General features: G+C 43.6%; 1 protein-coding gene across 1 annotated transcript in view; it reads left to right on the plus strand.

Annotated features, from left to right (window-relative positions):
- Nucleotides 1-254: 254 nt before the first annotated feature.
- The window catches only part of pcdh7b (protocadherin 7b), a gene marked incomplete at its 5' end in the record, with an annotated part of 114,869 nt that continues 91,169 nt past the window's right edge, over nucleotides 255-23,954 (plus strand). The window contains one exon of the mRNA XM_083936668.1: nucleotides 255-3,329. Coding sequence (XP_083792794.1) covers nucleotides 255-3,329 — 3,075 coding nt within the window. The remainder of the gene's footprint in view (nucleotides 3,330-23,954) is intronic.

The following is a 23,954-nucleotide window of genomic DNA, read 5'->3' on the forward strand; positions in this document are numbered from 1 at the left end:
TGGTGGAGGAGGAAAAGCAGAGAACGTACTGAGAGCCCGGTGCACTTGCTGCTTTGCACTGCAGCAGGAGCCATGTAGGAAGTCGTCCTGAGAATGAAGTCTCACGCATCCCGAAGCAGAGGGCTTTGCGCTTTATGAAAACGACATTCCATTTTCGGACTTTCCGGTAGTGATTAAATTGTTTTTTTGTTTTTGAATTTCTTTTGGACATTTTTTTTCCAAGTCAAAGTGGACATTTTTACCAGGGGAGAACAATGAGGACTACTGGTGCAGTGGACTATTTGTACTATAGCATGCTCATCCTGCAGCTTGTGCATCAGCCTGCTGCCAAGCAAGTGCTCCGGTACCGTCTGGCTGAGGAGGGACCCGCCGATGTCAGAGTAGGGAACGTAGCCGGCGACCTGGGCATTGTTGCCGGGTCCGGTGAGGTGACTTTCACGCTAGAATCGGGCTCTGATTTCTTCAAAATAGACAACATAACAGGTGAGCTCACCACCAACGAGAGGCGCATAGACCGTGAGAAATTACAGCAGTGCCAAATGATATTTGATGAAAATGAGTGTTTTATAGATTTTGAGGTGTCAGTGATCGGGCCGGCTCAAAGCTGGGTCGACCTGTTTGAGGGAAAAGTCATCATATTAGATATAAATGACAACACCCCGTCTTTCCCTTCCCCTGTCCTGACACTGTCTGTGGAGGAAAACAGACCCATTGGAACGCTTTATCTGCTGCCTACAGCCACAGACAGAGATTTTGGCAGAAATGGAATAGAGCGATATGAGCTTATCCAGGACAATGGGGAGAACTCGAGGCGCTTGGGCTCTTCTGGGGATTCATTCTCAGGGAAGAGGAGATTTGAGGAGGGCGCGAGCAGGAGCAGCGTATTTGAACTGCAAGTTGCTGACACTACTGATGGAGAGAAGCAGCCTCAGCTCATCATTAAAGGAGCCCTTGATAGGGAACAGAGAGACTCCTATGAGCTCACGCTGCGTGTTAGGGATGGAGGAGATCCCCCTCGCTCCTCCCAGGCCATTCTCAGGGTGATGATCACTGATGTGAATGACAACAACCCTCGATTTGAGAAGAGTGTGTATGAAGCTGACCTGCCAGAAAACAGCTCCCCTGGTGCCCCCATACTGCAGCTCAAAGCGGCTGATGCAGACGTGGGGGTTAATGGTCAAATAGAGTATGTGTTTGGAGCAGCCACGGAGTCAGTAAGGAGGCTGCTGAGGTTGGATGAGAGCACAGGGTGGCTGAGTGTGTTGCACCGCATTGACCGTGAAGAAGTGAGCCAACTGAGGTTCACAGTAATGGCCCGTGACCGAGGCCAGCCGCCAAAAATGGACAAGGCCACTGTGGTGTTGAACATCAAGGATGAAAACGACAACGTCCCTGCCATAGAGATAAGGAAAATTGGACGCATTTTCTTAAAAGATGGTGTAGCCAACGTGGCGGAGGATGTGGTGGTTGACACACCCATCGCCTTAGTTCAGGTGTCAGACCGTGACCAGGGTGAAAATGGCATTGTGACCTGCACAGTGGTAGGGGATGTTCCCTTTCAGCTCAAACCGGCCAGCGAGATGGAGGGTGAGCAGAATAAAAAGAAATATTTCCTCCACACGTCTGCCCCGCTGGACTATGAGGCCACACAGGAATACAATGTGGTCATAGTGGCAGTGGACTCAGGGAGCCCCAGCCTTGCAAGTAATAACTCTCTTATCGTCAAAGTGGGCGACACTAACGACAACCCTCCTATCTTCAGCCAGAATGTAGTAGAGGTGTCGTTCCCAGAAAACAATGCCCCTGGCGAGAGGGTGACAACAGTGGCAGCCATTGACGCAGATAGTGGGAAGAATGCTGAAATAGCCTATTCCCTCGACTCATCAGTAAATGGGATTTTCTCTATCGATGCAGACAGTGGAGACATCCGAGTAAACACCATTCTGGATAGAGAGCAAACAGAGCGCTACGAATTCAAAGTGATAGCCAAAGATAAGGGCATAAACACTCTACAAGGCTCTGCAACAGTGGTCGTCCTTGTAGCAGACAAGAATGACAACGAACCCAAGTTCATGCAGGATGTTTTCACCTTCTACGTCAAAGAGAACCTTGAGCCAAACAGCCCAGTTGGCATGGTCACTGTCATTGATGCGGATAAAGGCCAAAATGCAGAGATGAGTCTTTTCATCGAGGAAGAGGAGGAAACCTTTTCTATCGAGAACGACACTGGGACTATTTTCTCCACCCTGTCCTTTGACAGAGAGCAGAAGACGACATACACGTTCCGTGTCAAGGCTGTGGACGGTGGTGACCCTCCCAGATCTGCCACTGCTACTGTTTCGCTCTTCATCATGGATGAAAATGACAACGCACCAACAGTCACTTTCCCAATCAACAGCTCATACACCCTTCTTCCCCCCTCCAGTAAGATCAGAACAGTAGTCAGAACTGTCATATCCACTGATAGCGACACCGGCTTCAACGCGGACTTGAACTACAGCATCATTGGGGGAAACCCCTTCAAGCTGTTTGAAATTGATGGGGGCACTGGGGTCATTTCACTGGTGGGGAAGTTAGAGCAGAAGCACTATGGACTCCACAGACTAGTGGTCCAGGTGAACGACAGTGGCCAACCTTCACAGAGCACCACCACGCTTGTTCATGTGTATGTTAACGAGACACTTTTCAATTCCACAGTTGTAGACGCCCAGGTGGCCAAAAGCCTGAGCACCTCTCTCAACACCAACATTGCTGGTGACCCCAACTATGATTTAAGCAAACAACGGCTAAGCATTGTAATCGGAGTAGTTTCGGGCATCATGACGGTCATCCTCATTATTCTAGTTGTCGTCATGGCCCGTTACTGCCGTCCCAAGAATAAAAACGGCTACGAGGCCGGCAAGAAGGATCACGAAGACTTCTTCACGCCACAGCCGCATGATAAGTCCAAGAAGCCCAAGAAGGATAAGAAGAAACAGAAGTCCAAACAGCCGCTCTATAGCAGTATCGTCACCGTAGAGGCCTCCAAACCCAACGGGCAGCGATACGACGGCGTCAACGAAAAGCTGTCGGACAGTCCCGGCATGGGTCGCTACCGTTCGGTCAACGGAGGGCCTGGGAGCCCAGATCTGGCCCGTCACTACAAGTCAAGTTCACCACTCCCCACTGTCCAGCTTCACCCGCAATCGCCAACAGCTGGAAAAAAGCACCAGGCAGTTCAGGACCTGCCCCCTGCCAACACCTTTGTTGGCACCGGAGATAACATTTCCCTTGGATCTGACCACTGCTCCGAATACAGCAGTCAAACTATCAACAAGTACAACAAACAGGTAAGGAGACATATCTCCATGTTCTTTTTTCCCCTCCCTCCACCACTCTTAAATGTCTTCTGTTCTTTCTTCTTAGTGTTCTCCCTACCATAATGCTTTCTGACAGGGCTAGTCTCAGTTGTCTTGTTGCCTTTATGGTGCTAATGTGTGTCAAGTTAGCTGTATTGATCTGTTTTGGTTTGGAGTGCCATTCACATATAATATTGAAAGGAAAGAGAAAGGTTTAGATTAGTTTATGCAAGGAGTATTGTTACCAGTCGACTAAACCAACTTTTTCCCTTTCATCACGCCATGTGTTTAGGCTGCCTTTTCCGTCTGCGGTGTCACATCTACTAACCTTACCAACTATGTGCTAGAGTGTTGTAGACAGCTCACATAAGGGTTTGATTTGCAGTTATTTTACCCCTGAGGGGAGTGTGCCAGGGGGCCGGCTACGCTCCCCCTCCTTACCCATGTCAAGCCCTGCCCTGCCCCTGTGTCTGTGACAAGGCTGCCTTGTCTTCTTGTGAATGAGGGTAAAAAAAACAAAAGAGGATCAGAGAGAAAGGTAGATGTAGGGTGAATGCAGCACAAACATGGCTTTGTGAGGGTAGCAAGTTAGTTTCACAGTCTCGGCTTGAGTAGGAACATCTGGCCAGGAGGTCATATTAACATTCTTCTGCATTGACATCTCATTGACCTGGCTGTGGATTCTTTTTCTTTTGTACCACCTCACATATTGTGCCTCAGTGTCTTTTACTCCCTTTATCTGTTCCCTAATGCTTGCCATCTTCTACCTGCTTTTCCCACCACTCTCCTCCACCCTCCAGCTAGTCTTACCTTCCTTCTTGCATTTGCTTTTCTCTCTTTTTCCTCCTCTTTTCTCTCATTTGCAGTGCCACTGAAAAAAAAAAAAAGAAAAAGAAAAAAAGGTGTAGGTGGCATGATTTGATATTCAAATGTGGGCTTTTATCAGTTCGGTCTTTATGTTTTTTGGCAGTTTTTTTGCGCTGTGATGTGCAACAACAGCAAGAAACACAGTTAATACATAATGAAGTGAGCTGATTTGCGTTTTCAGGAAAAAAAAAGACCACTATTGTTTTATGTGTTTTCTATGGCAGTCTAATGAATTATTGATCTTTCTTTTACTTGGTGTCAGCATTACTCCTTTAGAATTCTGGAGTGCTGTTTTCTCTCAGAACACAGCTAGATTGTTGCTCCCCCCCTACAGTTTCTGTGTTTGTTCCCCTCATTCGTTTCCTCTAGATATCTCTTTCTTCATGTTTTTATATCCTACGCCAACTGTTGCCCCTTGAACTCCCCTATGGCCCATGTAGTACATACATCCTTGCACGCCTTGCATCAACCTGTGCTGCCTGTTTTCCCTCCTTCCTCCGTATTGCTTTTTTTTCAGCCTCTGCCACCACACCATACCCCTTACAATGGTGCTTTCTGCCTTAGCTTTTTCATGCAGTGGTTTCTTTTTAAATCTCCGCTCTCATCTCTCTATATCCCTCTCCCCTCCCTCTTGCTATTACTCCCCTGAAATCATTTCACTCTCCTTTTACTTCTCTCCCTTCTCTTCCCCTGCTCGGTCTCTAACAGCTTCTAATATGGTGTATTCACTGAGCTGCTTCCCAGAGTGTGAGGAGTGCTGTTGCTTTCGGATGTCTCCTGCATAATTAAAAGGGCACTCTATTTGCTGCTGCGGCAGCAGCCTGTATTGTGTGTCACTATGCTCCACTTATATAATTATTTATTTACTCCCTACATTAATGCTGCGGTAGCTTTTATGGACTACGTTTGTTAGAAGACAGTGTCATGGGAAAAAAACATAATGCACAAAGAGTATTTTCTTGTGATTCTTGGGAATATAGTTTGGATATTTATTTACCGGGCAATATCATCCATGTTTATTCTGTGGTGCCTGTGAGGTATTTAATATACAATAACTAGCGGATATTTTAATGGCCTTTTATTTCCAATAGGCTCGGTAAATACTCACTGTTGATGCGTTCCATTGCGGTGAATAGGGTGCAATTTAATGGCTGCACAAGAGAGCTAATTGAAGACAAGGTGTGTGTTCATGTGCTCAAATTATGGCATCAAACAGCCACCTCTGTATTAGATTAAGTAGTGAAGCGGTCATGCTCTCGGTTTTTAGGGAAGCCTGCGTCGAGAAATATTCTGTTCTCATGTAAGTGCCACTACAGGGTGCAGACGTAATAAAGCACTCAAAGACACTTGTGTTCCTCAGTTAAGGGAACAATGTGTGCAAGACCTGGATTAGTGGTAGAAAAGTATGCTGTCAATGATTACCAGTGACATTATATTTAGAAATGTGGTGTTTTACGTTCTTCAGATGCATTCATATTACAAAGGTTATAGTATATAAACTTGACCTTTTTATCCCATTTGACCAAAAACAAGTTGAACCCTCTTTTTCTTTGTGTGTGTGTGTGTTTGTGCACCTGAACTCCCTCGCCCACGACCCCGTCTCTTTTATTACTCCCTCTCTTTTTGGTCCGTCTGTGGGAAGAGATAGAGACAGGCACAAGAAAGACGGTCCTGTTAGCGGTATAGAGAATGGCCCCTACTGTTTCACAAGCGACTCGAGGGGGTTCGGGTGGAAAGATAGAGGGAAAGACGGGGAGGGAGAAGGGAGAGAGAATAGTGCTGACCATTGACTGTAATCTCCAAGGTATCGGGTTCCATCTTTCCTTCCCCCTCGCCTACCTAATCTTACAATATCTGTGCAGGCAACCTGCTCAGGCAGGTAACCAAGCAACTGACGGAGTTTATCGGTGAGGCGAGCCTTTCTTTTTAGCCCATCAGACACTTAAACAGTCATTAAGCTGATTTAACTGTGAGGGAGAAGCCAGTGTGTAACCCAGCAGCTGTCGAGGGCTTGAACAGGAAGGGCAACAGACTTGACATTTCATCTTTTCTCATAACTCCATTGATTGCGACTAATGTTATTATTTTTGTTGTTGCTGTTTTTCCACATGTCCGCTATGTCTCCCTGTCCTTACATACCCATGTCCGATCCTTACATCTGAAGGCTGATGAGCAGTGCTTGCACTTAACAGAACACTAAACTTTATTACTTTTGGCAGTAGCGTCTGTTCTACCCCAGTGCCAGAAAATAATGCTGTCCAACCGTAATGCAGTGAGGAATGAAATCACTTAGCCATCGAATTAGCGCGAGCCATCAGCTTTTGTTTTATCATTGCACTTCAAAGCGCCACTCGTGCCCAGGTGGATCACTTTTAATCAGTGGTGAGCCGCAGCAGCTTGTGTTCTGTACTCTTGCGGTGTAGCCCCTCAGGGCAGGCAAAGCTCCTGTCTGCACTCTTATACCGGGTCATCCTGCCTCAGGGCTGATGCAGCAAGCATAACTGGACATCGTCCTTAACCCAGCCCCCAGTGCTCACCACCTGTGCTCGGGCCAGCTGTTCCACCGACGCCCTATCGTAGCTGCAAACCTCTCCAGCATGAATACAGTTGAGAAGCATCAGATTTGCATTGGTCGAATCCTCACCCTGCCAAACAATATCGCCATGCAAATGGCGGTCACCTGGATGGTGTTTGTAGCCAAAACATAGGCTGATTGCCCTTCAGGCTCTAGGCAGATCAGGAAACCAATATGAAAATGCAGTACTTTGCTTCTGGCCTAATTTGTTTTAACCTACAAAATGTATCTGCCTAAACACCTACGGAAAGCCACAACTGACCTAATTGAAACTCACAAAGTCCAACTGAGGCAGCATTTAACATGTCCTCTGTTACATATGGAGCTTTAAAGGTCCCATATTGTAAAAAGTGAGCTGTCCATGCCTCTTTTGTTTGTCAAGCTGGTTGCAGTGCTTTACAAAAACTTTCAAAGTATCAAAAATCCGCAGAGAAATGCAAATGAAAAATGGCCAGTATTTAGAAACTGTGCCTTTTAATCAACTGCACGACTTGTGATGTCAAAACTCTACTAAATACAATTAGAAAGTGCAGCTGCAGTGCTGTTACAGCCATTCCCCGACTGCGATGATGGCTGCAAAAACACCGAGAGTGCATCTATGGTTGACCCGGAAACACTGACCAACCAGAGCAGTCTGGGTTTTTGCAGGGAGGGGGACTTAAAGACACTAAAACGGAACGTTTCAGACAGAGGGTGAATACAGCATACCTGCCAACAATAGGTTGTAAAAAAGAGGGAAATTTAACCCCCCCTGTATAACCATACACTACACATGAATAGAATAAATACAAGGATGTGAAAGTAAAATCATAATTGGTCTTAAATGTATAGGTCACATTAAAATTATAATAAAAACATAGGCCTACAAATTGTACAGAAGAAGGGATCACCAAAAGTCAACATGTTTTTTCACAAAAGGTCAGAATTACAGGCAATGCTCCAGATAGCGGAATGTGTGTAATACTGTATCTTTAGATTTTCGGGTACATTTTATTGACCTATAATGAGGTTATTGCCTACAGGTGGTATCCACTGACCTCCACGCCACAGACACGATCAATGATAACATCCAAAACTCACATGAGTGTTGCATTGTAACCGTTTAGATTCACCCAGGCTCAGAACTGAGTGCAGAGACCGAGTGAGTGTTTGAAGATTGTTTGATGACACATGCTTCAGACTGGGTTGCCAGCTTCCACAAAATGAAGCGTAATGTGCATAGTAATGTGTGAAGAAGCTATATAATCCTCCAATCTGATCTGGCAACATATATATATCACACTCAGAAACACATGAGAAAGGTGTGGTGGTCTGCAGTGTCGCCTCACAGCAAGAGGGTTCCTGGTTCGATTCCCGGCTTGGGCCCTTCTGTGTGGAGTTTGCATGTTCTCCCTGTGTCTGCGTGGGTTTTGTCCGGGTTCTCCGGTTTCCTCCCACAGTCCAAAGACATGCACGTGTTAGGTTCATTGACGACTCTAAACTGCCCTTAGGTGTGAATGGTTGTTTGTCTCTGTTCATCTCTATGTGCCCTGCGATAGACTGGCGTCCTATCCAGGGTGTACCCCGCCTCACGCATGTCAGCTGGGATCGGCTCCAGCCCCCCCAACCCGCAACCCCGACAGGGACAAGCGGTTGAAGATGAATGAATGAATATTAAAAAGGGGGGATTAGGGGGAGAAATGTCCTATCAGGGACACGGTGAGAGAAAGAGTGTTGACAGGTATGACAACAAGTATATTCAGACAGACAATGAACATTAAAGCATGTAATCATGTTCTAATAGAAACCCAAAGTACAATATGAACCTGAAACTGAGCATGATAAGGAACCTTTAATTCCCCTGATGGGATGATTTTATCTGTGAAACTTGTGTGGCAGTCAATTATTTATCAACCACAATACGGCAATTACTTGGTAAGTGTTTCCACAGGAGCTTTAACATGTTTAGTCATCCCTGATCCTTTCTCAGTGGCGGATACAGGTCAGCTAATTTGTTTGGAGAAACAGAGAAAGTAGAAACCTCTCTTTATTATCATTGAATCTGACTTTCTCGGACGGTCGGTAGCAAAGTCACTTAAGCAATCTGCTGATCATCACATTAGAAGAGCAACGTACGAGAACAGTTTGTAAAGCTACAGTGAATTTCAGGATTAGACGGGGGGAAAAACACAGTCTGGAAATCTTGCATTTAGTAAGAAATGACATTATGTGCAATGTGCTGGTTTGTTTATTGCCACATTATTATTAGCGCTCGCCCTTTTTTGTATGGTGCCGCGTACCGCCAACTGTGGCTAATTTTATCAAAATTGTTTTGGATCTATTATGGCTTAATTCAATCCGCAGCTGCTCAGGCTTTTGTTGTTTATGTTCTGAAAGGAAAATGGAAGGAGTAAGAGTGCACAGTAATACTCATGAAATTGCAGCGGGCAGCATTTTCTCGTCTAATTTGGTTTGGTGATTCGAATGCATTCCCTCTAAGGCAATTACTAATCTAAGGATTAGACTTACCTGATACGCCGGCAGAAATGGTGGAGCGACTGAGAGAGGAAGTCAGAGAGAGATTGCCTTGGCTGGTTTCTTGGTTTATTGCTCTGCATAATATGTTAATACTGAGGATTTGACTTCCTGGCTATATAGGGTGGGGAGAAACCTGGAAAAGTGTTGCTCCATTTCTATGTCTCTGTCTCATCTATACATACAACAGATGAGCTCAGTTGTCTTCACATGAAAATAAGATAAGAAATAAAGATGAAATAAGATGCTAAAATACAGAGAAAAAGTGGGGGGGGGGGGACACGGACAAGAAATTTTAGCCGCATGCCACCTTTATTACTCTCCACGCTGCTGATTGTAAGTGGTGGTGTTGGGGATGCCACCCTCTTCTCGCTGCTTCTTTCAATTTGATGTCATCCAAAGTGGAATTTCGTTTCATACTCAGCAACGATTGCATTAGATAGGGCTCACCAGGATAAAGCCGATTCATTTTTGCAGATTCGCCTTTCCTGTGGCACCATCAATCATGGCGCGCTCGCCGTATTGCAGACTTGTTTTTCCACGGCGGTTGTTAGTCGGAGTTTGTGTTTTAAATTGACTTTTAAAAGCCTCCCAAGGTCTATGATATGCCTTGTTGTTTTCTCCATAGCTGTCCTCTTGTATCGACTTCAGAAGCTAGACCTGCCTAAATGAGAACATCGCTTAGCTCCACTGCTGTACTGCTCTGGGGAATGGTTCTCTGTCGACGAGCTGGAGCACAACACGGATCAGATGTGAAGCTTGTTGTTTGTGAGACTAATAGGAAAAACAATAGCGTTTTGTTTACTGTGACACTGTGCCTCATCAAAATTGCAACAATGTCTGAGTCTGTCAGAGTCAGAGTCCCGTAATGATGTGATTTTTGTTGTTGTTGTTTTGGAGAAAAGGTCACCGAACCATTTTTTCCTCTTTGTGTAGATTCAAACAGGTGGAAGAGGGGTCCGTGCATTTTGATCACCAATGAGCTCAGTTTCTGTTCACGTCTTCGGGCCTCCTGTCTCTCTCGCTCCATCCCTCACTGTGGAGGAAACATGGTGATGAATCTGATGAATCACTCCCTGTCAGTGTTGCTGACATGGGTCCAGGGTGTCAAGGGAACTGCAAGCAGGGTCCGCCCCCCACACTGCGTCAGTGGGGTGGGTGGGTGTATGTGTGTGTGTGTGTGTGTGTGTGGGGTTAAATCCCATCCAGCCACGTTGTCACACGCGGCCTTCGTGAAGAGAATTAGAACCATGAAAAACCAGACAGATTGATCCATGATTTACCCCCCAAAGTGCCACCTTTTTGCTACCGGCCAGCAAACTGTAGTTGTTTATTAAGCGTAGCGGACAGGTAAAGAAAAAGACACTTTAACTGACATGTTGTCTCCGGGAGAAAAGGAGGAAGAAAAAGGCACCGGACTTAGTCAGAAGAAGTGTTGACAGGGGGAAAAGGTAACAGGTTCAACAGTGTAATCGAAGTGTATTTAATTGCCACAACCTTCACCCTGGGTTCAGGTTCACATTGATTTTTTTATATTATTTTTTTTTATTTAAGGCTCTGACAGACATGCACCTGTTCTGCCTCTCTTCTCTTTACTCCCTGCTTTTGACTTTGACCCTCCTCTTTTTGTATTAAGAAAGTGCTGAAATATTAAAATCTACTGAGATCTCCTAACTGCGTAAGACACATTAAGAATTGTCGGGGTTAAATAATGCATCTGAAAGCTTTTGCACAAAAGGATATAGCTTTTTATTAACAGGCTGCAGTATTTGCTAAGCAGCAGAGTATAATGGATATGACTTGACTTGGGGAGGGGGAGGAAGAGGACAGCTTGACTGCTTCTATTAGCCCTGTTTTGGTGCGGCTCCCACCATGTGGTCCCCAAATGAGATTATATGTGTATGAAACAGGAGGTAGAGCACTCACCGACCATTCATCAAAGCCTGGGGGGACCTGTGTGAAAGTATGTGCATGTGTGTTGATAAAGTGTGGTGTACGTTACTGTATGAGTGTGTGTGTGTTTGTGTATCTTGTGAGGGCTGGAGAGGAGAGCAAACGGGGGCCTCCACATTTCAGCCTCTCCATCATCCCGCACGCCAGGCACACGCGCGGCGACATGCCTGAGAGGGTTTCAATATCCTGTGTGTGTGTGTGTGTGTTTGTGCGCTGGTGCTGCTGTGTTTACCCAAGGAATGCAGTTCATTATATTTGTATGTGAGTCTGGTTATTACATATACTCTCTACACACATGCGTACAGAGGCAGATGGAGCCTGAAGGCTGGAGCAATACTTTATCTAAAAAAAATAAAAAAAAACCACGACAAGCTCGAGTAGTCTGGGTGGATGATGTGAATCACAGTTACCCTGGGCACCCTCGAGCAAGGCACCGAGAGCTCCTTTGGCCCCTGTTGAGCGATTTATTGGACGCGGGTGTGATTATTAATGTGTATTTCAACCACCTGTGTTAAACTCTGTGTGCAAAAAAAAAGAAAAAAAGCTGAAATATTCATTAGCAGGAGAAGCCTGTATCGATGAGGCCTTACCTGGCAGAGAGCAGGCTATTAGCCAGGTCCGATAACTCTTGTCAGAGGCTGGAAGAGTCTGCCCGCCTGCTGAAGAATGAAGGTCACGGGGCAGCTGGAGTTATGAGCGGCCTCGCTAGGTTGCTGCTATCAAATCAAATGAAATATGAAGTCCAAGCCAGCTTCTTTTTTTTTTTTTTGAAAATGCAAATTTTTTCAATTTGCCTCTTTCTTGATGTACACTTTCTTCTGCCAGGTCTTTTAGCATGCTGGTTTAAGTTGAAATGTGAATAATGTCGCAGCCTTGGTATAGCTTTTTTGTGATCATCATGAGGCAGATGATGACAGATGGCGGTACCGACTTTCTATTGATATATTGAATTTTCATAAAACACGTTCAGTGTTTTTGTCCGCCTTACATCTACTCCGCAATTACCGATTTAATGTTATATAAATAGTGATGACAGAGAATCCTTGAGATATTTTTGGAGGACAAACTGTATTAAAATATTCCTTCCAGCGAGCTCAACGCTGACTCACAAACGTTACGTTCCCATATGACAAAACTGCATTCTCAATGACATTTCTAGGGAAACAAAACAAATTTTGCAGCTGTCTTAAGTAATGTTGTGAATTGAAAACCAACCCTATGTTTAGGCAACTTAATCATTGTTTAAGTTTCGAAAAATATCATGGTCTGAGTTAAAATAATCACGTTTTGTTATGTAGTTTAGTTTATTGCAACCATGTAAAAAAAGTCAGGTAAGTTAATAATGCCAGGTATGTGACCTAGGCGAGCCCCTACCACAACGACTACCTGGTTGATCCAATAAGGAAGTGCTAAAAACTGCACTTTGTCGAGTATCAACTAGGAGTAGTTTGCACAGTAGAGCAGTTTCTCATTGACTCCCATGTTAAACAGGCCATTTTCACAGCATAATTAAACCTATTTAAAGCCTGGTAAAAAAAAAACATTCTTGTCTGTCTGTTTAGGACAAATCTCCATGACAACACTGAGGGGGAGGAATTTTTTTTATGTCAGGCTAGTTTTTATTTTATTGGAGGTTAAAGTTTATGAATATTTAGGGGCACAGCCTCTTGAGTGACAGCTAGCCACTGGCCCTCACTTCTCCTCAGTGGCTAGTTGTCAGAATTAGCAAGTGTTACATTTCATTTAGCTGACGATTTTATCCAAAGCGACTTCCATTCACACCCATTCAAAGCACAGGGAGCAATTTGGGGTTTTAGTGTCTTGCCCAAGGACACTTTGACATGTGGACCAGAGGGGCCGGGGGGAGCCGGGGATCGAACAGCGTTAATCCGGGACAACTGAGAATGCAGTCTTGTTGTTGACCCTAATTTTTCGTTGACAGACTGGTAAGCTGAGATGAATCCACCTTTTGTTCTATGCTTATTACACAGCCTTGTCGAATATCACGGCATTCTACGGTCTGTTATTTCTGAATAGCGGACCGCTGCTATGTATAAAATGGTAAGTTTAACATCTGCCGTGGACAAAAACGTTAGCATTCCATTAAAATCAATATTGTTTTTGTCAAATTAATGATTTCTTTAGTAAGCACCATGCAATAAGTTGGATAATGTAGAGCATGGGTGTCAAACTGATCCAGTAAAGGGCCGTGTGGCTGCAGGTTTTCATTCCAACCAATCAAAAACACACCTGGTCCAACAAGTCAACTGTGTGAAGACAGTTCAGGTGATTGAGTAAGACCAGTCAGGTGTGTTCTTGCTTGGTTGGAATGAAAACCTGCAGCCACACGGCCTTTTACTGGATCAGTTTGACACCCCTGATGTAGAGCGAGCTGGTCATTATTGCGAATAGTCACCGGCTGGCTTTGCATTATCCTCACTTGTATGACTTCTTCTCGGTAATATTTACACGTGAAACGATGAGTCAATTAATCTTTCAAGAGAAAACTGATCATTTCAGTCGTTCATCAAGCAAAAATGCTTAAAAATGGCTGCTTCCAGCTCCTTAAATGTGTAGATTGTATACTGCTCATTGTCATATATCACAGTAAACTGAATATATTTGGCACTGGAAATTTATAATGTTCATATTTTGCTACTTTTCACAGGATTAATCTATAATGAAGACAATCATTAGTTCCACACCAATTGTTATTGGAGCCCCCCAAAAACAAGTATAACTAACAAGTGATCATACTTTCTTCATCAGATCCATCAGACTAAAGAGAAACTTGTTAAGATGAAAGGTTTTGTTCCATAGCAGAGCTGTATTTATTTCTGCCGTTGGACACGGTCCCTCATATGCTTTGGTTTGCCCTGTTGGGAACGGCAAAATAAAGAGGAGATGACTGTAATGCTGGCTTTAGTCAGACAAAATTCTACTGTGGATTGAGGAGCTCCAGACATTTAATATGGTTTCAGGTATTGATTTGCGGCACCTTGCCCTATAGCCTGTTTATTACCTCGCTTTGGTTTCACCTTTTACTCCTTTTCTTTGCAGTATCTCAGGAGATGGAGTCCTCCTCCTTATTTCTCCCTATCTCTCTCTCTCTTCCTCAGCAACAATGTTCTTAGTAACAGCTATAAACACTCAATCAAACCGACCGCTGGCAAAGAACGGCACATTTTGGTTTGCGAATGAGTGGCTGAACTCAGGTGATTGAATAATAACGTGTTCTGAGTTGCAGCTTTTGCTTGGTTTGCTGCAATTATAAGGGAGGGACTTACAAGAGGATGTAATCAAGGCTGAAAGGCCGGTCTTTGACATGCTTCATTTACTCTGAGTTGGTGCGACGCGACACTTGGGACACAATAGCCAATTGTAAATTACAGAGTGGATTCAGTGGTGAGAAGTGCCTTGAGGGGGTGCTAGTCCACAGAGGCAGGGAAAAAAGGGAATGTTGTTACATTTGTTGCTGTTTTCTTTTTCCAGGTTGATGAGGTCTGGGATTGGGGGGAAAGGCAAGGACATCAATCAAACTGACATGTCCGGGGGCGGTAAAATGATTAGAATAATAGTAAACAAAGCCGCTTAAACACGACCAGCTTTTCTTATATTTTACCTCAACTTTATTTCAAACCCAGCCTTTGCTCAGTAAGTTTCACTTAATGTCAGATTCATCAGATTTAATCCATCCATGATGATGTATTAATAACAGACTGCAGCAGAAAGGAGGCAAACCGCTGGGAACATAAGTGCATAAAGGCAGATTATCACACACAGTGAAGAGCTCTTATGAACTGGTGACGTGAGGGGGAGCTCACAGCGTCTTTGACAAGCAGCTAAGTGCCTACATGGGTGACATTTACGAGTGCGTCGTGGAGATTTCCCCCGGCTGGACTTCGAGGGAAGACCGCTACTTTTGCTTTAATCGCCATCAGAATTCTGCGGACGCGGCGGCAAATATTTGAGCAGCGGCGATTACTTTCCCCCCGTGAAGCCTATTGCGGGGCGATCGTTTGATGTCGACGCAAATGTGCTTAACATGCAAACCGCTCTTGCCTCCCTTTTGCTTCCTCTCTGCACATTTGAAAGATTTACGTCGGGGTATGTGTGTGTGTGTGTATCTGCTCTTTTGAATCTCTTTGAATAAGCTTTTCTTTCGCAGAGGCAGCCTCTTCTCGCAGTGAATTGGGGACATGACATGACAATTGGAGACCTTGTAATTTATGTTTAAAACGCCAGCGTTATCTGTAACAGCAAGATTTTGTTTGAACAAGGAGGCACACTGGCGTAGGGTCCTCAGTCATTGTTTAAACCGTATGCCTGTGTTTGCTCAGGAATCCTTGGTGGGCTATCCATTGTTACTATGGCAATATACCTTCCGCCACTCTCGCCCAGTCGCAACTTCTCCCATGGCCATAAGCCTGAATTTTTTTTTTCCTTCAAAGGTTTTCTGTGCACTCTCATCCTGCTTGTACCCCATAATTCAGACGCATCACTGCCAAAAGCGGAGCTCAGGGGCAACGTCCTCTCAAAAAAAAAGTCAGGGTATTCTAACATAGTTGGCTCAGAATTGAATGAGGCGTGGGAACACCATGTTCCGCTAAACTCTTTTGATAAAGCCACCTGGGCAAGCGGGGAGCATTTCAAAGATGAAGGTCCCTGAACACTAAATTGGCAGCGGTTGCTTCATACAATGGGCTCATCTCTTCCCTGTGTCACAGCTCCTTAGGGACCCATAATTTACTGTCCTCCCTACTTTGAGTTCTTGATTCATGAGATCAAATTAGACAGTGAGGGGAACATCAGTGACTGCACAATACTTTGCTCTTTAACTTAGTATTCCGGCACTACCTCAAGTCTGGTCGCTGGTTAACCACTTTCTACTGTCTAATTTTATTCCTGCATGGGAAATATTCCAAAGATTTTAAATACAATACGTACACCATATTTTTTTACTCTTTTCCTCCGGCGAGAAGAATGAGCTTGATGTGGTTAAACAAAAGCCTTTCAAAAGATCTGAGTCACACGTCCAACCCTTTCGAGATAAGACATGCCTCGCAAGGTCAAGCCTATTATTGATGTGATGCATCACGTATGGGAATCTAGTGTCTTCAAACATTCCAGAGTATCAAATAGCCATGAATCTTAAAGATAGATGAAACAAGTCTGCTATATTTCATTTCATATCTGAGGAGCAGGACGGTTGAATAGCAATGAATCTATTCAGACAGATTAAAGGAACTGGAGTCAAGGCTAAAAAGGAGAAATTTTTGAAGAAATACTGTATATAGCCAAATTACCAAGTGGGTGTAGATTGGAAGCCGAGCGGCCCCATACGCTCTCTCATACGGTTTGCCTGTGTCTTGCTTGCTGCCACTTCCAGGGCCTGACAGAAGTGAGAGTAACATAACTATTTATTACATTTGATCACCAATGGGCGATGGTGCTCATAAACTGCAACTAGGAAAACACAACCACCCTGCATAAACACGCATTCATATGAAGACCTGGCAATGAAGACAAGACTATATAGTCTTTTGTCAAGCAATGGATTAACATTGACTATTAATTAAAAATTGCATTTAAAATGTTGATAAACTGGGCAAACTGGGCAATATTGGTGCATGTCTGTTAGTAGGCTAAATAGTAATCATCAGGTATTCAGCCAAGCCATAGTAAAGGGTAAATAGTATTTTACATTTGCAAATGTATGAAAGGAAACCTGACAGAGACACACAGCTGTATAGGTCATTAAGTTTTATTTTTACTATTTTGAGACATAGAGCTGCAGCCATATCTCATAAACTTATATTTACATTGTTTAGCCAAAGATAACTGCTTAGTATTGTGAGGACTGCTAATAATCTAATATCCACTTATTATAAGATTATGGAAAATATTCTGTTCAATGAATATTGTTTGTTTATACCGCATCGTGTTCTGTATAGGTACACTTATTCTTAGATGGAGAGAAGGAGCAAACTGTCTTAAAGGAGGGAGTGTTGTAATGGGAGCATTGGGGTGTCAAGTGTGACTGTGTGGAAAATGCTTTACATGGCTCACGGGTCTGGTAGGAGGGCCCCATAGCAGAATTTTACTTAGGGCCCTAGGGAGGTCAGGAGTGGTTCCACTTAATCATTTTCAAAGGTATGCAAGTAACTCATCAACTCTCAGCAAAACAACAGAAGCTACAATGACAGGATTACCTCTGAGAAATGTGTTTGTGTGGGAATCTACAGTGTTTCCCACTAGTTTGAATGTGTCTCTTTGCTGTAATGACTCTTACACACGCATGTGTTCTAATGAAGTGGGACTTCTGTGACGACAGATCTGTGTGTGATTGTAAGCCGCTGCCGAATTGCCCCCAGGACTGCCTGCAGTGTTTTAGCACTCTAAGTCACTCAGTCTGCTCTGTGTACACAGCGTGACAATAAACACTCACCTTTTTCCTCCCTTGCACAATATTTCACTAGCATCTTAGGGAATAAGCTCGCGCCCACATCCTTCATGAACAGGAAGACATTTTTGTGTCACGCTCAACAAATTTTAATTTTAATCAAGCATGAAATATTAAAGGGATAGTTTGTTTTTTTTAAAGCGGGGTTATGAGGCACTTATCCATAGCCAGTGTATTACCTACAGTTGATAGAGGTCGACATGCCCCCGGTTTGGGGAAGCAGGGAGGAGTCCCAACAAAAAAGCTAAGCAGTGAACTGCTATGGATGGGGGCAGCAGCGAGACAGTCGGTTAGCTTGTTTGTGCTATTGTCAAACTTTGATGTTTTAAAGGGTACAAACTAACCTTTCACCATTTATTTCAACCATATACATTTTAGCTAACTATTTCAACTGTTTCACTTAATGTTACTTTTACATATCTGTAATATGTAGTTTTCAGGTGTTAGAGTTGACTTAATGCAAACTGCCATCTCCTGTAGGTAATACACTGAAAATGGATAAGTGCCTCACAACCCCATTTGAAAAAAAAAATCTATCCCTTTAACCTTGCGTATATGGACTTCATAAAGCATTGGCAGACCTCGACATGAGCTTTAAGTGCAATATTCCCCACCTTTAAGCAGCCTTTAAAGGCTGCCTTTAGGAACGCACTGAGGCTCTGGTTTGATTACTAGCCCCAGCGCTCTGTAGGCTCTCTGTCAAAGCTCATAATGAACACTGTGGGCAGTGAATGGTGTGCACCTCTGTGTGTGCGATCAAGTGAGGGAGAACAAAGGTGTCGTGTGTGACTTTGCATGTGGCAGACATGTTCCTCAGGTGCAAACCACACTGACACTCGCTACTGACTACATTTTACCTGCCTGCCTGCAGTGGCCTGCTCTGTTTTCAGGGCTCAGAGTGCAGATCACTGTAGGCGAGACGCTGTCTGAGGCTCAGCTGTTTTTATTAGCAGCCGGGAGGTGTAAAACAGTTGAGACTGAGGAAGACAGAGGTAAAAAATGATGTGGATTACCAAGCAACGACTTCAAACTGCCAGTGTTAAATCGACAAGGCAATGTGTACTATCCACACATCATCTCATTGCTCAAGCCATCGCTGTTTATTTACACAAGTCATATTTCCAGGCGATTTTCTAACACCTACTGAAATATGCCACATAGACATTGTGTGCTGTCAAAACGCTGGTGCAAAAGAAAAGAAAAAATCCCCACTGTAATGAAACAGTGTGATCTGAGAGTGATGCATTGTGGGGTGGAAATGAACGACACCGCCTCACGTGTTTACCTCTCTTCGGCACAATGACAACAACAATAGCGACAGCACTAGGAGGAGGCCCCTTTGTGCAGCACAAGCTGATACACCAAAAGGGAGTGACAGGTTTGAAAAATTGGCAAGCAGTGTTTGCTGGAAGGCTTCCTTGGGGCTCGGGTACCTTTGGAATCATGTGCGAATGCAGAGGAGTGTGAATGAAAAATAGCTGTGTGATCCTGCCATGTTGCTTCTGTCAGGAATGTGTGATTTTTTTCCCTCCTCTCTCTCTCTCTCTCTCTCTCTCTCTCTCTCTCTCCCTCTCTCCCTCTCTCCCTCTCACTCTCCCTCCCACTGCTTTCTGTCATCCTCATCATCTGCCCCTCAAAGCTTGCGTTTTCTTTCTCCGCTTCTCATCATCTCTGTTTTAACACTCCATTCTCTCACCAACTCACCCTCCTCCTTCTCTCCTCTGTTTTCTCTCTCACATTCTCACACTGCTATCCTCCTCCTCTTCTGTTCGTTCCAGCTTAGCAGACGTGGTTATTTGAGGCTTAGAATCCATAAAACCCGCCTTAGGTGTGTTTGCTTTTGTTACTTTCCAAAAATGGTGCATTGACTGCCACATTGTTAGGTGATGATCCTTGTTGAGCCACTGCCTGTCAGAGGCGAGTTTCATGTGGTTTAGTGGCAACTTAAGCCAAGGCAGAGCCCTGCGATCCCATCAGCAGGTTTTAAGCGGTGCAGCAATCACTTAGTAGGGAAGTCAGGAAGACATTCTTGGAATACCTGTCCTGCTCTCCCTGTCAGGTACCAACCCTGCAGGGCTGAGGACATAAGCCGTTTACTGCCTAGATACAGATTTACAGCAACATGGGCAGGTCTCAGAATGGAAATTGCCACATTTTGTGAAAACTAGGAAGCAAGCACAGAAGTTTAAACAGCTAAATGAATAAATGGTAGAAATAAGCAGCTAAAAGTAGTTCAAATAATTAGCTTAACGTAATGGAGAAACAGTTGAAATAATTAGCTCAAAGCAGCCTAATGGATAAATGGTTGAACTAGTTAGCTTAAAATAGCTAGGGTATTGAATAAACAGCTTAAATAGTTAACTTAAAGTAGCTAGGCCACTGGATAAACGGTTAAAATTGCAAGCTAAAGCAACATTAATCGAAACAATTGAACTAGTCCGCTAAAATGAATGTTAAATAAAATGGTTGAAATATTTAGCTAAAAGTAGCCTAGATAAACAGTTAAAATAGGTTGAAATTGCTAAAAGTAGCCTAGATAAACAGTTAAAATAGGTTGAAATTGCTAAAAGTAGCTAAGATAAACAGTTAAAATAGGTTGAAATTGCTAAAAGTAGCTTATATAAACAGTAAAATAGGTTGAAATTGCTAAAAGTAGCTTAGATAAACAGTTGAAATAGGTTGAAATTGCTAAAAGCAATAGATAAACCATATAAATAGTTAGCTAAAATGTTTTTGAAACATTCAGCTTCATTCCAAGTAGGCTAGTAGTAGCAGTCATAGTAGTACGATTGCCGACAACAATCTATCTGGTCTATACACTAAGTAATATAATTTATTATTTTTTTTTTTTTCAATTTTGTCTATTCTATTATTCTATTCTATTCTAGTCTTCAGGGGTACAGTATAAGCTCCTTAACAACAAAACAATCCTCGCAACATCAGCGTGTCGCGAGGGTTCACAGGAAGTTATCTGAAACAATTTGTTATTTTTATCTTTCATGAACAGTGAGAATGTTTTTTTTATTTTACTGAGACAAACCGAAAACAGTCACAGTGTGATCCCTCCCGCACAACATCTGTCCCAGATTGCTCTACCCTTCCTAATTAAACCCTGTTTACCTCAACATTCTTAAAGCAGTCTACTGACTAATTATAAGGCCTAAGCCTCTCAAAGCCCTGTTTAAATCTTGCACACTGATGAGAGTGCTGGTGTCGTAGCTGGTGCGCTAGAAATCAGATAGGAAAACCTAACAAGAGTGTTTCCCCTCGAGCATCCCCCCTCTTTGTGTCCATGTCTGGCCTTGATGATGCCAACAAACTTATTGGTCTTTTTCACTGAGAAAAAAAACCTTTAATTAATGCCCGGGAAGGCTCTGAACAGTGCTTAAACATTGTTTTTGTACATCCAACGGTAGGCAGTAAAAAAGAAGAGGGGGAAAAGGAATCTGGAACTTGCGGCAATTTCCAATCATACATTTTTAATGTTTATTCCGCCGTTTCTTAATTAAATCCATGCATCTGAATATAGTAGAGTATCAGGAGTGGGTGTATGTGTGTGGGGAGTAGACACATTTATAATGCAAAATTTCTCAGGGAATGCCCATGAGGGATTTTCTGAGAGAGATTCTCATGACTTTTTATATTTTCCCTCTGGATCTTGGTAGGAATTGGTATAAGGCCCGGTGGGTTGTGAGTGTACACAATATTCCCAATATTCACACCTGAAATATGAAACGGATGGTTATCCGAAGCGAGGGTCAGCTCAGAAAGACACATTTTTTTAAACGATTTTAAACCTAGTTCGACAGACTCCTTGCGAACACACCTCCGCAGTCTCTCTCACTCTCTCACACATACACACACACATAATTATCCTGGGCAGAAGCCTGATTCAATTAGTAGGAGGTGAGGAGCAGATAGATGAGGGTCACACTTGCCATTCCAGCCCAAATGGAGATGCTTCCTGGGAGACCTAGCTTGTCTCTAAATTTGGCAGCTCCTGGGGTCATTGTTCCATCATAGCCCATAATGGCTCCCGGGCTCGCTTTTACTCTATAAGTCTGCCTATCTATACATCTATAATGTACATTTCAATTTAAAAGCTCCTGCTTCCTTGGGGATGTTGTTTTGCTTCCCATTGCTGCAGTCACAACCCAGGACCCCCTGCAGCTATTAAAACATGTGTCGGTTTCTTGCATTAGCATATCAATAAAGCTGACTTTTTTTTTTTTTTTACAGAACTGCAAGTTTCGCATGTATATAGGATCACATATTACAACACTGAAATATTGTTTTCATCCTCATATTCTGACTGAGGGGGATGTTTTTCCATAGATGGAGAATGAAAACATGTTGAGTAACAGCATCTTCTATAAAATCACTTATCCAGCCCTACCCTTGAAGGGATAATGATAACTGCCCACGCTGCGCGACACCTCTGTTATTGAAGTTTCAAAATGAGCATCCATAATAAGAAGGGTATTAGGTATAGATTTCCTGTAATGGTAGCCACTGACAACGGCCGGTCCTCCCATCAAGGTGTAATGGACAGGAGGGGGATCAATGGTGGATAAACACAGGGCCTTCGTATCTGAAAATTATTCAAACAAATGCCAGTTCCAATCTTTAATGGGGGTGTTTATGGAGAGCACCTGGCTCTGTGACGCCTCCCCCGCTTTTCCTCCCCCAATATGAGATGGCCGGTCCTGTCAGCCTCGCCTACAGCTCATAACGGAGGATTTTTCGTTGCAGATATACTTCATCTGTCAGCCTTTGTGAGATTGATGCGACCCCAAGGTCTTATTCATATGCGTCCTACGTATTTTATGACTACTTTAGGTCTCTCTTCGTCTTGGTTAAAAAGCCCTTACTGTGTCTTTTCCTTTGCCTTATTTTGTTTGTAGTGAAACATTCCTGACCTTTTAGAGTACCAACAGTTGGGGAGGTGGGGGAGCTTTTCTGTAGTGTTGTTTTCTTGATGTTTCAGAGACGATCTGGATTTTTTATAAACAGTAACTCAGGCCAGAAACACGTCCCGGAGGGGACCAGCTGTCAGTTGCGGTAGCTTAGCTTAACTCCTGCAAGACGGAGAGCAGGGAAGAAAAGCTAAAGACAGCAAAGATTCACAGCAACACCAGCACTTCAGTAGCAACAGTGGGGTGCCTATAATTTACAGTTATAAAAAATGGTTATAACATATGGAAAGAGGGTTACTTTACCGGCAAAGGTGCAAACTGCAAGCTTTTAAAATAATTTCCCTCTGTTGTGTCATTTGAGTGTATCAGATATTAAATGTGATAAAAATATGAAATTACATAATATAGTTGTATGCCCTGAAGCACAGCTTTTTCTAAACATCTTCAAGACTCCAGACCCTTGTTGGTGTCACCTTTGTAGAGAACAATACATATCAAGGCACAGAAACAAAGGCCTTTTTGAACACTTTAGGAAGCCGCCCAGGTCTTTGCTCTATTCAGGATAACAAAAAAAGAAGCACTTTGACATAAACGACGCTTGGAGGATTCAGAGTCTCCTCCTTCCCATGGACACGTCTGCTTTTATTAACAGCAGATCTCACAGGTTGTACATATACGGGCGCAAGTCTCCAAGAGTTAACATTCTCAAAGTCCAGTGGGTTTGGATTTGGCTCTTGGCTTTGAATCATATTGTGTCTGAGGCGTCTTCCCTGAGGGGAAAGAAAGAGAAGAGAAGCGAGGAGCTCAACAAAAACAAGTTTGTCTTGTTTTTATGATTCCTCTCAGTGATCACTAATTACACACTGACAATGCTGCTTGAAAAAACTACAGAAGAAAAAAAAACATTAAATACCCAGTGTAATTACATTTATTGTGGTAAGTTGGAACAAACACACTCCTCTCATCCTCCAGGGACTTTCGTGTGTGTGCATGTGTGTGTGTGTGTGTATGGAAATTAATCTCTTTTATTTTATTAAACAAACAGTGATATCTGAGTAATATGCTGTCAGTCTTTGAAGTATTGAATTATTGCAAAGTTAAGAGTGTTGCTGGGAGTTTGCAGCGATTTACAAACCCCCACTCGAAGACACATTAGCATGTAATTTGGGATGGGACTAAACAAGAATGCTTTCATGTTGACACAAGGTGCTGACGGAGACCTAACTAGGCCAAGCCTATTGCCAGGCTGGAGCGTGGCACGCTGCTTTCCTCCACCAGAACCGCTTACACCCTCGGAAGCTCCACTCCCAGAATGCACGGCACAGCAT

This window comes from Echiichthys vipera (assembly GCF_963691815.1).
Source record: "Echiichthys vipera genome assembly, chromosome: 22".
Taxonomy (NCBI): domain Eukaryota; kingdom Metazoa; phylum Chordata; class Actinopteri; order Perciformes; family Trachinidae; genus Echiichthys; species Echiichthys vipera.